The sequence below is a fragment of the Psammomys obesus genome, unplaced genomic scaffold (genome assembly GCF_907164565.1).
Source record: "Psammomys obesus unplaced genomic scaffold, mPsaObe1.curated_primary_1811, whole genome shotgun sequence".
NCBI lineage: Eukaryota > Metazoa > Chordata > Mammalia > Rodentia > Muridae > Psammomys > Psammomys obesus.
Window position 1 is genome coordinate 191,754 of NW_026590405.1, and position 15,730 is coordinate 207,483.

Below are 15,730 nucleotides of genomic sequence, written 5' to 3' on the forward strand. Positions count from 1 at the left end.
TCTTTGAGAAGGTAAAAACTGTCCATCAGTAAGTTATCAGCAAGGAACACACAGTGAGGGAAATGGGGAGCTATAGGTAAATACATAAATTAAAAGATAAAATAAGAATGACAACAATGCCCATAGTGAGGGGAACAAGGACTATTTCTAACAGGAACTCAATGACTGGCTCTTTGGCCTCCCCACCCCCCAAGGGAGGAGCAGTCCTATTAGGCCACAGAGGAGAGCTTTGCAGCCAGTCCTGAAGATACCTGATAAATCAGGATCGGATGAATGGGGAGGAGGTTCCCCCTATCAGTGGACTTGGCAAGGGGCACGGTGGAGATGAGGGAGGGAGGGAGGAACTGGGAGGGAATGAGGGATCGGGACATGGCTGGGATACAGAGTTAATAAAATGTAACTGATAAGAAAAAAATAAAATTAAAAAAAAAAAAAGAATGACAACAATGTCCGCTGATGCTTAAACAATGCTCTATGAGCTCAGGAGACCAGTCAGCAGTTAACCTCTTGCTGCTCTTGCAGACAATGTGAGTTTGGTTCCCAGCATTCACACAGGGGTGCTCACAGTGCCTGTAACTCCATGTTCAGGGGATGTGCCATAACCCATGCATACACTCACCCACACAGAGTCACACACACAGGAAAAGATATCTTTAAACAGTGTCGTACTTGTGTGTGTGTGTGTGTGTGTGTGTGTGTGTGTGCATGTACACGTGTGGACCATGCAGGCAGATAATTTTGAGCGAACAGTTGCAGCTGAAGATCAAAGTACAAGAGCCTTTTGAACAGGTTCACCAGCTCCTTGAGCAGAGGAAAATGTGTAGACACTATTCTGTGTAACACACGAGGAACTGGGCCTGATCCCACACTGCTGGCAGGAAGGAGGTTGCACAGGCAGCAGCCAGAAAGGATGCTAGAGAACAGAGATGGAGCAAGCCAGCAGAGGGGCAATGGAGGTCCGCGAGCAGGTGAAGCAGAAAAGGACCACCCACACACCGGAGGTCATTTTCTTCCCTGCTTTCTACTAGGACTTTGATTTTTAGATATCATTGCTTCTCAAACTCTTTTCCAAACTAATTTTTTCAATAGCTATCACATAATAAATGCATTATAATTTATTTAACAAGTATCATCTTTTTCAGTTTTTCCCAGTTTAGCTTTTATAAAGAACATTATGCATATTGACCACATACCCATTTTTGTTTAATTCTTCTCTTACACAATACATCCTGCCCACAGTTTCCCCTCCCTTCGCTCCTCCCAGCCCACCTCCCCCTTCCCTCTCTTCCAGACCCACTCCTCCTCCATTCCCCTTCAGAAAAGAGCAGGCCTCCTCGGGATATCAACCAAACATGGATATCGTAGTTAGGGTTTTATTGCTATAGTGAAGCACCATGACCAAAAATCAGGATGGGAAAGAAAGGGTTTATTTGTTTTATACTTCCAAATTGCTGTTCATCACTGAAGGAATTCAGGACAGCAACCCAAGCAGGGCAGGAACCTGGAGGTAGGAGCTGATGCAGAGGCCATGGAGGGGTGCTGCTTCCTGGCTTGCTTCCCATTCAAGCCACTTTGGACACCTAATGGGAAGAGTTCAGTGCTGTAAACTTTGTGTTAGTGGCTCCCCCTCCTGGAGATTAAGACAAAAGAAGAAAAGAATTGTTTAGTGAAAACCCCACTCCCTCCTGGAGATTAATTCAAAAGAAGAAAAGAACTGTTTGGTGCAAACTTCATTTTGTTAAGTAAAACATAAGCTTGAGGGGCTGCCAGGATTGTTGAATGTCATCATTTGTCAAAGGCTCAGATGGAAACAAAACTCTTGAAGCAAGAAGCTAGCTCGCCCTCTGGTGGTTATGGCTTAGTAGTGCTGTCTTTGTGTGTCAAGTTGACAAAGGGGTCATTTGTGCTGGCTTGCTAGACTTGTGTCAACTTGACACACATATTAAAGGTATCCGAAAGGGGGGAACCTTATTTGAGAAGATGCCTCCAAAAAATCCAGCTGTTGCCCATTTCTTAATTAGTCATTAATGGGAAAGAACCCAGCCCATTGCAGATGGTGCCATTTCTGGGCAGCAGTAGAAACTCTAAGATAAGTTGGTACCAGCATAGTGGGGTATTGCTGGGACACACCTGACCATGTTTGGGGTAGAATTTGGATCTTTGGGACTTTGGGCTAGGAGAACCATTGAGTGTTTAGAGTTCAGTGCTATGTTCTGTAGGAGTTTGGAAGATAAGATTGTTGAGAGCGGAGCAAAAGATGGGGCCTGGCTTCTGAGGTTTTAGAGGGAAACTTAAAGACTCTTATCAGGGCTGTTCACTATTTTGAATTAAGATTCTGTCATTCTGGTCAGCTAGGGCTGAAGTGTTAGCCACGATTAACAAGAGGCCAGCACTAGTAAAGTGAAAACTAAGCGTTACTGAAACAATTGATGCTGATTAACTGGAGCTAAGAAGTTAGCGGTGATTAAGAAGCATCACTGAGGTGAAATCTTTTAGGCAGTGTTTCCTGAGAGCATGGAGAATCTGTGTTTGAGAGGCAGCCACCATTGTACCTTGTGTTGGGAGCCGGACTTGGTGATGTATTAGAGTCACCCAGGTTGTACTGGTTTTGAAGACATGAAGGGGTCATGGAGAGCAACTGAGGCTTGGTGCTGGGAGAGCCTGGGAGAGGCTGGGAGAGGCCACCGGTGAAGATGCAGCCTCAGTCGCAGTTAAAGGCCCAGGACTGAAGGGGTGATGCAGAGAAGTTGAGGCTTGGTACCGCAAAGAGAGCCCAGGAGAGGCTGTTGGTGAAAGTGCAGCCTGGTTGCAGCAGAAGACCCCAGGGTTTTGGAGGTGCCAGTACCATGGGATGACCACCACAAACACCAGCAACAGTGGAGTGGAGCCAGGCAGAGCCTAGAAGACCAACTGTGTGCAGCAGAGGGCGGAGCCAGAGAAGTGACCCAAGCCCCTTGGAGGAGCCCAGAAAATTGTGAGTGAATCCCAGATATTGGGCATTGAGTTCTTTGTACCTTTAGAGTTTGGTTTTGCTTTGTTGAGATTGTGACTGTGCCCTGGTTCTTTCATCTTAGTTTAATTTTGATTTTTATAGGAGCTCACAGCTGAAAGACTGTGAACTTTTAAAAGAGGTTTTGGATTTTTAGAGATATTGGATATTTGAAAGAGACTCAAATTTTAATGTGCTTCAATTTGTAAAGACTGCAGGACTTTAAAGTTATGTTTTTAATGTGAGATCTTGGGAATGAATAAGAACAAGGGTTATGGCTTAGTAGTGAAGTGTTTGTGTGTCAAGTTGACAAAGGGGTTATTTGTGCTGGCAAATATTGTGTCAGCTTCACACACAAATTAGAGGTATTTGAAAGGAGGGAACCTTAATTGAGAAAATGCCCCCATAAAATCCAGCTGTTGGGCATTTTCTTAATTAGTTATTGATGGAGAAGAACTTGGCCCATTGTGGATAGAGTGGTCCACAATGGTGCTATAAGAAAGCAGGCTGAGTGCCAGAGCCCGCCAGCAGAGTCGAACTGTTCTTGAGTCGGGAGTGAGGATTAAAATCAACAAACCAACACACAACACATGGGACCTTTCCAAGAGGCTCTAGTGGAAACTAGACACCTTGCTTTATTGCAGATTCTTTTTAAGTCAGAGAAAAAGCACCTCAGCAGGATGAGTAAATTCACAAGGAAGTCAAACAGAGCTTTGATTTTGACAAGGTATCCCACCTGCTGTCTCAAACAAAAGGAGATAGACTTGAAAATTTATTACTGACTCCAGTCAAGGCCATGGTGAAAGCAGTCTTTCCTCTGAGATCTAAATATCAAAGCAAGCTGGTAGACCAGCAGCTCCCAACAGCTGAGCAATTTAAATAGCAATTTAAATAGACATATAACTCCTAGTGCAATAGAAGCAGTAATTGAGTTTTTCAAGTTAAAAAAAAAAAAAAAAGTTCAGGGCCAGATGGTTTTAGAACAGATTTCTGCCAGAGCTTCAAAGAAGAATTAACACAAATACTTCTCAAACTGTTCCACACTGTAGAAACAGAAGGATCACTGCCCAGTTCTGTTCATGAGGCCACAGTTACCCAATACCCAAACCACATAAAGATCTAACAAAGATAGTTGAAGACTAATTTCTCTTATGAACATAGATGCAAGAATTCTCAATGAGATATTTGCAAACCAAATACAAGAAAACACCACCATAAAAAAATTGTCATCCACCCTAATAAAGCAGACTTCATTCCTGAGTTGTAGAGATAACTCAACATATATAAATTTAAAAATTAAACCAAATAAACATCCTGAAAGACATAAACCACATGATCATTTCATTAGATGTAGGAAAGGCTTTTAATAAAATCCAACACCCTTTCATGATTTAAAAGAAAAAAAAAGCCCTAAAAAGATTAGGGATACAAATTACATACCTCAATATAATAATGGCAATTAACAGCAAGCCCATAGCCTACATCAACTTAAATGGAGGGACACTCAAAGTATTTTTTCCTAAATCAGAAACAAGACAAGCTTATGCACTCTCTCCACACATATTCAATATATAATACATTTAGTTTTAGATTGAGAAATAAGGCAAATGAAAAAGATCAAGGGGATATAAATCAGAAGGGAAGAAGTCAAAGTATCTTTTTTTGCAGTTGGTATGATAGTGTCTGCATAAATGACCCTGAATATTTAATCAAGAAACTCACATATCAGCTAAACACTTTCAGCAAAGTATCTGGATACAAAATTAGCTCACAAAAACCAGTAGCCTTCCTACATACAAGTGACAAATGGACGAAGAACAAAATCAAGGAAACAAAATCTTCCACAACAGACTCAAAATATATAAAATACCTTGGGGTAACTCTAACCCAGCAAGTGAAAGACTTGCATGATAAAAACTTGAAGATGCTGGAGAAAGAAACTGAGAAGATATCAGAATATGGAAAGACCTCCCATGCTCATGGATGGATAGGATTAATATAGTAAAAAGGACCGTCCTACCAAGAGCAGCCTATAGGTTCAGGCCATCCCAGCTAAAATACCAACACAGTTCTTCACTGAACTTGGAGGGACAATTTTTACCTTCGAGGTCCTTTGGGTACATAATATGGCTTCCAGTAGTGTGTATGTGAGTAAGTGAATAAATGAGTGTGTGTGTGTGTGTGTGTGTGTGTGTGTGTGTGTGTGTGCGCGCGCACGCGCGCGCGCGTGTGGGTAAGTGTGTTGTGGGATTCCTCTGTGAAATATTGTGTCTATTTGTGTTTCTTCTGGTTTTTATCTTGGTCTTTATTCTCTGTTATTTGTTTTGTCCCATTCCAATTTGTTTATTTTTGTTTTATCTTCTTTGATTTTATTCCATAGATGCCTGTTGACTTTCTAACAAGAGACAGAAAAGGATGTGGATCCAAATAGAAGGGGAAGATGGGAGGGACTGGGAGGAATTTCAGGAGGAGAAATAATAGTCAGAATATATTGTATGAAAAAAATCTATTTTCAATAATTTTGTAAATATCAGCTGACTCAGCAATTAATGTATTCACCTGATTCCAGAGCAGAGGAAATGGATTCAAACCCACCTCTTATAGAGATCCAAGAAGCAGGTCCATTTGTGTACTTTCCCACACTCAATACCAGCATCTCACCAATTCATCCCTGAGAAACCCTACCACACCCCACAGTGCCCTTCTACCACAGTCTCTAAACCTCTGAAAACAGGACTCACCATTTCAAATGTCCCCGAAGACATAAGCAGGCTAGAAAGGACTAAGAAAACAGCATCAAGTATGCCAAACTGATTTTCATGTCTCTGACACCCCTGTGAAAGCTATTTTCCCAATCCGGATTTCTCCCTGGAATAGGTTTTCTGTTTTACTAACGTTTTGCTATAGCTTAAAACTACTTGGGGTTGGAGAAATGGCTCAGCAGTCAAGAAAGAGCACTTGCTGTTCTTGCAGAGGACTTGAGTTTGGTTCCCAGCATCCACATGGCAGCTCACAGCCATCCATACCTCAAGTTGCAGAGGCCCTGATGCCATCTTCCAACCTCTGCGGGCACCAGGCTTGCATGTGATACACAGACATACATGTAGGCAAAACATCCAAACTTTTTTTAAAAAAATAAGAATTCTTTAAAACACTTATAAGAATGCAAGCGTAAAATGAAGATTACTGTGCCTGTGTACAGAATGCGGCTGATCATCCCTGGCATCACCAGGAAGAATAAGGGCAGCAGCTTCAGGTAGCCACACAGGATGCAGGCCGCCTTCACGTGAGACATGTTCTTGCCACACAAGCAGCGCTGTACAATGACCTGCCAGGAAAACACAGCAGAGTAGTGAGACAACCAGAAAATGATGTCCGAGCCGTCTTTCGGGGTTTAAAACTGCAATAAGAAACGATGGTGTTGGCGGAAACTAATAGGCTCTGGGGGAAGACTATGATTTGACCTGTTGTTTAGTTTGTATACTCTGTGGCCTCATTCCTCAAGCAGGGTTATCCCTTTCATAATAGTCTAAATATGACCAATGTATTAAGACTTCTGGTATAAGGAAGCAAATAGATAGTAGCTATAGTTAAAATATGTTTAAAAGCTGCTGGAGAGATAGGTCAGTGCATAAAGCACTTGCTGTGAAATCCCAAGGACCTAAGTTTGGGTCCATGAAACCCATGCCAACCTGGGCAGGGTGACTTGTGTCTATAATCCCAGCGCGCTCATGGCTAACAGAGGACAGAGATGGTAACATCTTGGAAACCTGCTGGCGTGGCACATGAAGCAGTGACCACGAGGTCCGGCCTCAAACAAGATGGAATGTGAGGTCTGACACCTGTGGTTGTCCTCTGACCTCTACGGGTGCACTGTGATGACAAGGATGACCCATTTCCACAAGAATGCACAGGGTATCCAGGCTGTAAAATAACAGTGGCATCTCTGTTAGTAATAACACTGCTGTATGTTGTGCTTTGAGCTGTGGGTTTAATACTGTGGGCGTCATCAGGACCTTCCTACTGTTAAAAGGTAATGCCTCTTTGACTAGTCACACCTGTTGCTATGGAAACACAATAGTCAGGGAGTGATTAGACCACTGAGACATTCATGGAGATTATTTTCAGAATGTTCTGAGAACACTTAACTGTGAATCATATTTAGGAATGATGTTCCTCAGAGAAGAATACATATAATTGTGAATTCCTACTCGTTAGGTGGAAGTTTCTGGTTTCTTTGGGAACTCAGTTGTGTCATGTGAATATGTTTTTTGGTTTTGGTCCCAAGTGTGGGATGTGGGAATGCCCATCCCCATGGAAAACAGCCCCATGAAAAGGCTCATGATGTTTGTCAGCTGAAAACTACCTTGTGAGAGGGAAGTGGGTTTTGAGAGCTGGGAAACATCCTTTGTGGACTCCGAGAAGGGATATATAAAAGCCCACAGACAGTGCGATAACACTGTTTGCATCTCTGTGTTTGATAAGAGTTTGCGTAGCTTTGCTAGTTTTGGCAGAGAGAAACAATCCAGACAACTTTTAGTGATGTTTGCAGCAGACTCATGCCATCTGGGCAGAATCTTGCCACTTTTGCTGTTGTTTGCTCATCTGCTGCTGCTGCTGCTGCTGCTGCTGCTGATGATGATGATGATGATGATGATGATGATGATGATGATGATGTGGTTTGTTGCTTTGCTGTTTGACTGGACTGCTGGTATCCTAATAAATGAGACTGGAATATCCCCAAAGAACCCAATGACCCTAATCAGCAAGAAGTAGCTAAAAGAGGTCTACAACCCCTTTCCCTACAAATCTCCTACCTAAGGTCAGGGTATGGGAAGGGAAGTAGAGGCGTTTAAGAACCTTAAATAAAATAGGTGTTTGAAAAACTCGAAGCCTACATACTTGAATTGGGCAAATCTTTTAATTATGTAGAAAAGCAGGATCTATGAAACAATTGCATAAAGTTTTGTATACTTCTTTTTTTCTACCCCATCCCCCTCCTTTTCAGTGCTGGGGTTTCAAATCCAAGAGCTTGTACATGCTAGGCAGGTGCTCTACTACTGACCTATATCTCCAGATCTTCATAGAATCATGACTTCTTGATATTTTTCTTCTAAAACATTTTCACAAAATAGGGATGCTTTCTTCTGTTGCCTTTAGTTAGGGTTTTTCTTGCTATGATAAAACAACACAAGCAAAAGCAATTTGGAGAGGAAACTATTTATTTCACCTTACAGTTTATAAGCTCATCACCAGGGAAGCCAAGATCTCATATTAATAGTAATAGCACAATACAAAAAATTAAAGCTTTTGGAATTTCCTCAGTCTTAAAATTTCAAACATCTTTAATGTTTGGTTTCTTAAAAATTTCAAAGTCTCTTTCTTTCTTCTATTTTTTTAATTGAAAATGGATTTTTTTTTTCATTTTTCGCTCCTCCAGCTCTTCCTAGATCCTCCCCTAAGTCTTCTTTAAAGTTGAAAGTCTCTCTAAAATATCCAAAGTCTCTGGACTATGGGATCTTGAAAATTTAAAAGTAAATATGTAGTTCTTATCAGAAGTGAGAATTGAAGTCACAATCAAACCAAAGCAAAACTAAGAGTCAGGAGTATAACCAGGTCAGTGTTTGATGCCTAGGACCCATTCCTCATTCTCTGAGCTCCAAATGGCTTTGGCAGCAGCTCCTCACTGGACCAGCCATTGGAAGCACATGTAGCCTGTCTGTCTTCTCGGCTCAGGCAGGTTCCATCCCACTCCTGCTTCTGCCCTTGATGATCATCTCATGGTCCTGGCATCTCCAGAATGCTGGCTTCTCCATTGCGATGGAGGTGCATTTTCACAGTGTTGGACTTTGATCTGACACTAATTACTGGCCCTCAAGATCTGGTTACTGACTGGATAAACCTATCCTTGTGTAAATCTGCCTAAGACATTATACCTGATTGGTTGACTAAAGACCTGTACCTGGGCAGGGCAGAATGGGGTAGGCATGCCTAATATTCCCAGGCTTTTGAGGACAGGAGATCACAGGAAAGAGACAGTTGGGAAGTGAGGAGGAAGGAGGTCACCAGGATGGGTTAGCATGGAGAAAGAACCACGTGGGCCAGGAGAAAGGACTCCAAGAACAGCATGAAAAGGCCCAGGTGAGGAATAAAAGCAAGTATTCATAAAGTTATGAATGAAAGGTAGCCCAGATAAAGATGGTGAAGACAGATGACATTGGTTGGGGACTGGGAGATGGATGGTGAGGTTATTGAGACAGCATAGGTAGAAATAACTTCCTGGCCCAAGCCAAGAAGAAAATTATAAAATCTAAGAGGTGTCCATGTTTTATTATTTGGGATAACAGGTCGAATAAGACTTCTACAATAACTATAGGGATAATAATAATAATAATAATAATAATAATAATAATAATAATAAACATTATATAATCCAATACTCATTTTTATTTACTACCACACACAAGTGTCATATCCTGGCCCCTGTTAGGGGACTCTTACTTTGCCACATCATACCAAGCTTCTACTTCTTCCCATGCCCCTCTGAATCCAGAGGCTTCTAATGTCACTCAGGCTGCACTTTTACCAATAGCTTCTCCTACACAGCAAGCTTCAGTGTCTCTCCACGATCCTTTCATGCCTTCAAAATCAGTGTTACTTGGAAAACTAGTACACGTTACTAAGTTTGGCTGCCAGAAAAAGGGACAGCCTTGATTGCCTTTGGAATACAGCTTCTGTGGGCTAACCCTAAAGAAAGACTTCCTGGAAGATTTCACCTCACTAACCCTGGTTGCTCCTTAATCACAGCTGATATTTCAGCCCCAGCTGACCAGCATCTATTGTCCTAATAAAGCAAAGTTTTCATTTCAATGGTTCTAAATTCAAAATATCTAATGCTGTGATGGAATCCTTAAGGGACTCTCAAACTTAGGAAACCTCATAAGGCAAGCCTCCATTGTCTGCCCTTCTCACCACATTTTTATCTTCTCAGCTCCGACAGACTAGTCCACAGAGCCTGAGCATTCAGTGTGTTTTCCAGCCCATGGTTCAAATACTAACACATTTCTCTCCAAAACACATGGTCAGGTCTGCACAGCAACACACCATGATGCGGTACCAATTTCTGTCTTAGTTTTAGGGTTTCTATTGCCATGATAAAGCACCATGACCAAAAGCAACTCGGGGAGGAAAGGTTTGTTTTATCTTATAGCTTTCAAGTCCATCACTGAAGGATTCCAGAGCAGGAGCTCGGGGCTCCTGGAAGCGGGAACTGAAGCAGAGGCCATGAAGGACTTCTGCTTACTGGCTTGCTCAGCCTGCTTTCTTTCTAAAACTGGACTGAACAAAGGTGGGGTGTGCAGACATTTCTTTCTCGGGAGGTCTAAGGTCATGTCTGTGCTTATGGTTCACAGACCGACCACTCTTTCTGTGCAGGAATGGTGATAAATAGCAAAACGCTTAGTTCCAGGAACCCACTGTGCTTGTTTCTGAGGGACATGATACAGGGCAGGGTGTGGTCCCAGGCAGCTGTTCCTCATAAGTCTTGTAGAAATGTTTGGCTTTGAAAATGATGTTTGTGTGTACAAACTAGAACCTAGTGCTTTTTTTAATGAGATGAAAAGGAGCAACATAAGTTCTCTCTCTCTCTCTCTCTCTCTCTCTCTCTCTCTCTCTCTCTCTCTCATGAACGCATGCGTACATGCACTCTTACTCACTTACCTGGTCTGTGCACCAGTACCACATGGCTGTAATAACCATTCCAAATGCGGTTCCTGGCCAGGGAATGTCTCCAGTGACCGCGTCTCTGAAAATATGGAAGGAGTCTGCCTGAGGAGTGTAGCACCTGGGGTTGATGGTCAGGTTGTCCCCCTCCACCACAGATGGAATGGCGTTCATGTACTTCTCTGTAAAATTTTCATAGCCTCCAACTTCAACAAATGCTGCAAAAGCATCAGAGAAATAAAATGTCTCCTGCGCACCGCAGACAGCTGCTGTTTCTGATTATCCCCTGAAGTGGAGTCCACGAAAACTTTCAGGGACCTTCTGTCTTGGTCCATGCCTTTCTGCTTTCTCCACTGGTAACAGGTCAAATTTCACAAAGCTTATAAAGCGAATAATTATTACACTTTTTATTATGATAGTATTCAACTTTTTTGATTATCTAGCACTGTGGTAAAAATTAAAAGTGCTAAGCAACAGGTCGATGTTGGTGCCTCACAACCATGCAGAGCAGAAACAAACCTGATGGTAGGTTTTGAGAGCAACTCCAGGGGAATTAGCCACCAGGAATCTCTACTCTTTTGAAAGGAGCAGGTAGCAATGGCCCTCCAACCAGTCTAGTTTTCTGGTGCCACACTACATTCAACTATGATATTAAAAAAAAAAAAACAATGGGAAGAGAAGAAGGGAAATCAGAAGCAGCAAGTTAGATGAGGAGGAGAAATGGTGAGAGAGAGAGACCGTCGTGGGTCTGGAATGGCTAGGCAGGAGTCAAGAATAGTTGATGTGAGAAAGATGAGCCAATATACCTGGGGATACTGAATATAAGTTCAGATGATGCAAAATTTATCAGAATAGTAAGGCCTGGAGAAACTATTCTTGCATCACATCATTAAGTTCAAAAAACAAAGACCAAGGAACAAGAAGAGAATAGAAATTTTGGATAACGGTACATAATGTACCCAGAGAACTGTTTCTAACACTTGTCTCCAGGAGAGCAGTGTGCAGTCGAAAACATTTGCCTTGCATGATGGGATTGTTTGAATTCCTGTTGTCCAAGATGGGTAGCCACTAGTATTGATGAGACATTTGAAATACAGCTGAACTGAATTTAATTTGATAGCCATATTGGAAAATGGAGTATCCAGATTGTGCTGAGGTCACCATACAAGTATGGATTTGTTGGGTTTGGGTTTTTTTTTTTTCCAGTTTTTGCTTCATGTGCTTCTAGCTATGTGAGCAGATAATGTTTATTGGTTGGAACCTGGTGACTTGAGGTCAGGGGAAAGACAATTGTTCTCATCTTGTCTTTTTTGCTACGTTCATGGATTAAGTAGTCTTTTTTGCTACATTCATGGCAAAGTATAGTTTTAAAGTAATCTATATAAGAAGGGTACAAATCATCCTGTTTATTAAACCATCTAAGAGTACATTGGGTCCTTTACTTGGCCTGCAGAAAAAGAATGGAACAGAACCTCAGAAAAGCTCTTGGCAGCCAAAAAAAAAACAAAAAACAAAAAGGCAAAAGGCTGCAATCACACATGCAAGCTGAGACTTTTTTGGTTTTGTTTTGTTGTTTGTTTGTTTGTTTGCTTGTTTGAAATGTATCTTTCCACATTAGGGAAGGAAAAGACCTCTTTAATCTATGAAACATCATACCAGGGGTCCTTTCTTGGGAGAAACCTTTAGACTACATAAAGATTCTCTCCCAGCATGGAAGGAGGAAACTCTTCCCTCTTTTTTGAAAGCTAGGAAATACCACTTATTTACATGCCAGATGAAGCTCCAGTGTGAAGAAAGTGGGGTCAGGGTAATCTGACCTTGCCTAAGCCACCTCAATGTAAAAGAAAGTTAAGATCAGCACACTGTTACTGCTGCCTGCCGTCAAGATAAAAGAATTAACTGATGATACAGTTGAGAGTCACCAGAAAAAAATCCAAGCCATGCTTGCACATTCTAACAATGTACTGAATAAAGTGTGGTTTTCTCTCATAATATACATCCCAGGGCAGTCTCCCCTCCCTTCATTCCTCCCAGTCTTCTCCTCCCATTTCTCCTCTGCCCCAGATTAAGTGCTCCTCTGTTTTCCTTCAGAAAAGAGCAGGCTTTCCAGGGATATCAACTGAACACAGCATAATAAGATGCAATAAGACTAGGTACGAACCTTCATATCAACTCAGAGGAAAGAAAAGGTTTCCAAGAGCAGGCAAAAGAGTCAGACACACACCCCCCTTTTAATAGACTGTTATATAAAATACATACAATTAGCCAATAGTTATCTGAAATTTTTCAATGCCTAATTCTCTATTTAGTGAAAGTTCTAGCTAAATCAAAAGGTTTATTTGAGTAATTTTTTATTGTTTTGAAATTGAAACATCATTTCCCCTCTTCTCTTTTTTTTTTCCTCTCCAGTTCTTTTCCTGTACCCGTCGCTGCTCTTTCTCAAATTCATAGCTTCTAGGTCACAAAGTGAGCCCCAAAATGGCAGCGCTGACAATGTCCTAAGATGACATTGGGCCCAAACCAATCTGGTTCTTACTGGACAAACATAAGGATTCCTACCAAATAAACAGAAACTCATCATTCCCCACCAAACTTTATAATTCAGGTTTCTATTTGTCAGGAAAGCCACTACTTCCCTCCTACGCTCCTAACAGTCAGCTGACGGGGGCAAAGTGCATATAATTCTCTATTATCTAGGAGAGACCGCACAAGCTCAATCCTACCATATAAAACCCACTTGCCTTCCTGCCGAACTGCTGCCCTTGATTCCTGTGAGATAGCCTGGCAGTTTGTTCTCTGCTGGGGTGATTGTTTTGTGCACTGTGTCTTTGTATTATTCGACTGTTAATTCTGTACCGGCAGATAGCTGGGTACTGTCTGGATTTTGGTATTCTTATGGCAGCATCACATTTTGTAAACACTCCCTCTCTTATTTTTTGATTGGCTAAATCTTAGGGCCAAAGATAAGCAGGAGAGGATATGCAGGAGTCCCAGGCAGAGATAACAACTGTGGGAAAAATTAAGAGGCATGGGATTTGCCGGAGAGACAAGGAAGGAACATTGCCGTGACTGAAAGAGTAAGAGGTAAAGGGCCACGTGGCAGATGTAGACTAGTATAAACGAGTTACTTTAATCATATGAGCTAGTTGTGAATAAGCCTAAGTTTATAATGATCATAGTCTCCGTGTCATTTTCGGGAGCTGGTGGGTCTGAGACAGTCAGGCGATTGTTCTCCAATAAACTGGTTTTCTATCCATAGAGCAGTTTAGTTCAGGAGTTTTTCTGCACTCACTTACAATGGCCTCTTTTACTTTAATAGTTGTTACTCTACTAATAAAATACAACATATATCAAAGGTTTTTGTGCTTCTAATCCAATGCCCAATACTTCTCTAAAGTTATTAACCAAGGGCTTTCATCCATTCTGAGCATGCAAAAAAAAAAAGGGGGGGTTAAATAAAATAGTTAACTTAAGCAATAACTTAAAAGGAAATAAAACTCTCCCTCATTTCCTTTTTTTGATATAGTAAAGCAAGAAATAAGGTAGGCAAATATTTCCATGATGGTAATTATATAAATCACAGGAAAATATGCCCCAGGAAAATTTGAAGGAAGCAATAATGAGCAGATAGACAGAAACAAGAATCTAGGGATCTGTGCACACAGTCCTGGCTTATCAAATACCATGAGAATGAAAGATCCAATGAGCATAATGATGGCCTGGAGGATGTCTGTGTAAATCACAGATGCCAAGCCCCCTGTGGAGATAAAGAAAACACTAGAGTTTTACTCACATGTGCTGATGTGTTTGCCCTCATAGCTGGCTTCTCCTCCAGCCCAAATGCATAAAAAAACAAAACCAAAAACATTTTTTTCTTTAAATGCAGGAAGTGAGCTTATTATTCCAGCTACCTGAGACGTTGAAAAAACGGATTGTAAGCCTCAAGGTCATCTTAGGCCCAGAGTGAGTTCAAGGACAGACAAGGTAACTTCGATTTTATAATCAAAAACAAATCAAGAAAATGAAAAAGCTCCTGGCTGAGTCACAGTCTTGACTTTCAGTTTTGTGTTGTTTGGGACAGGGTCTTATTCTTCAGCTAAGGTCAGCCTGCAATCTCTGTGTTGGCCATGCTGGTCTTGAGCTCATGGCAATCATTCTGCCTCAGTTTCCAATTCCTGGGATAAGAAGTGTGAGCCACCATAAATAAGCCATTTCGCACCGTTATATTCCTAGTTCTCGTGTCTTTTGTTAGTGCTACTGTTGAGAGCCATGTGAGAGAAACAACAGTTTTAGAACTCATGGAATGCAGCCCACCAGTTAGCACAACGGTGACTGGTGTACGTGTTCTAGGACTTCATGCTAGTGCGAAGTCTCACTCTGCTTGTTGCCCTCAAAGTCATTACATCCCTCCTAATCCATGAGTTGTGTGAAAGCTCTAAGAGGGTTTCCAGCCGCTCCCTGGGCAGTGGCCGTGTCACTGGCACTTGCAATATCAGTGACTGACCTTTTCCAAGCATTTCCGATGGAACAGATTAATGATTCAACTACCCCATTAGAAAGGCTTTAGAGATGTAGATTGTTAGTAAAGTTAGTTTAAGATGTTCTGTTAGAGGCTTTGACATAGAAAACCTTAGGGAGTGATTTTGAAGTTCAGAAAGGCACTCCCTTGATATCTGAGCAAGGGAACAAGATAATTGAAGTCAGGGAACAAGAACGATGGCAGCCCCACTAGTAGTAGCTGGTGTGCCTCTCTTACTAAAGCTGAGCTGATGGTCAAGATGATGATTAATTTCTTATATCCATTTTTGCCCTCCTGATTTGCTTCCTGATATAAATTAATAAAAACATTAATGAATAGGTGTGCACTCTGAGGATTTAAAGTAGGAATGATGGTGATATATATATATAATATAATATATATATATATATATATAAATATATATATATATCACCATCATATATATTATATTATATATATAATATATATATTATATATATTATATATTATATATTATATAT

General features: G+C 41.3%; 1 protein-coding gene across 1 annotated transcript in view; it reads right to left on the minus strand.

Annotated features, from left to right (window-relative positions):
- Nucleotides 1-2,464: 2,464 nt before the first annotated feature.
- Nucleotides 2,465-15,730, minus strand: part of LOC129676598 (solute carrier family 5 member 4A-like) — a 31,353-nt gene continuing 18,087 nt past the window's right edge. The window contains 4 exon segments of the mRNA XM_055607014.1: nt 2,465-2,602; nt 6,177-6,317; nt 10,709-10,929; nt 14,373-14,468. Of these exon segments, the coding sequence (XP_055462989.1) occupies nt 2,465-2,602; nt 6,177-6,317; nt 10,709-10,929; nt 14,373-14,468 (596 nt within the window).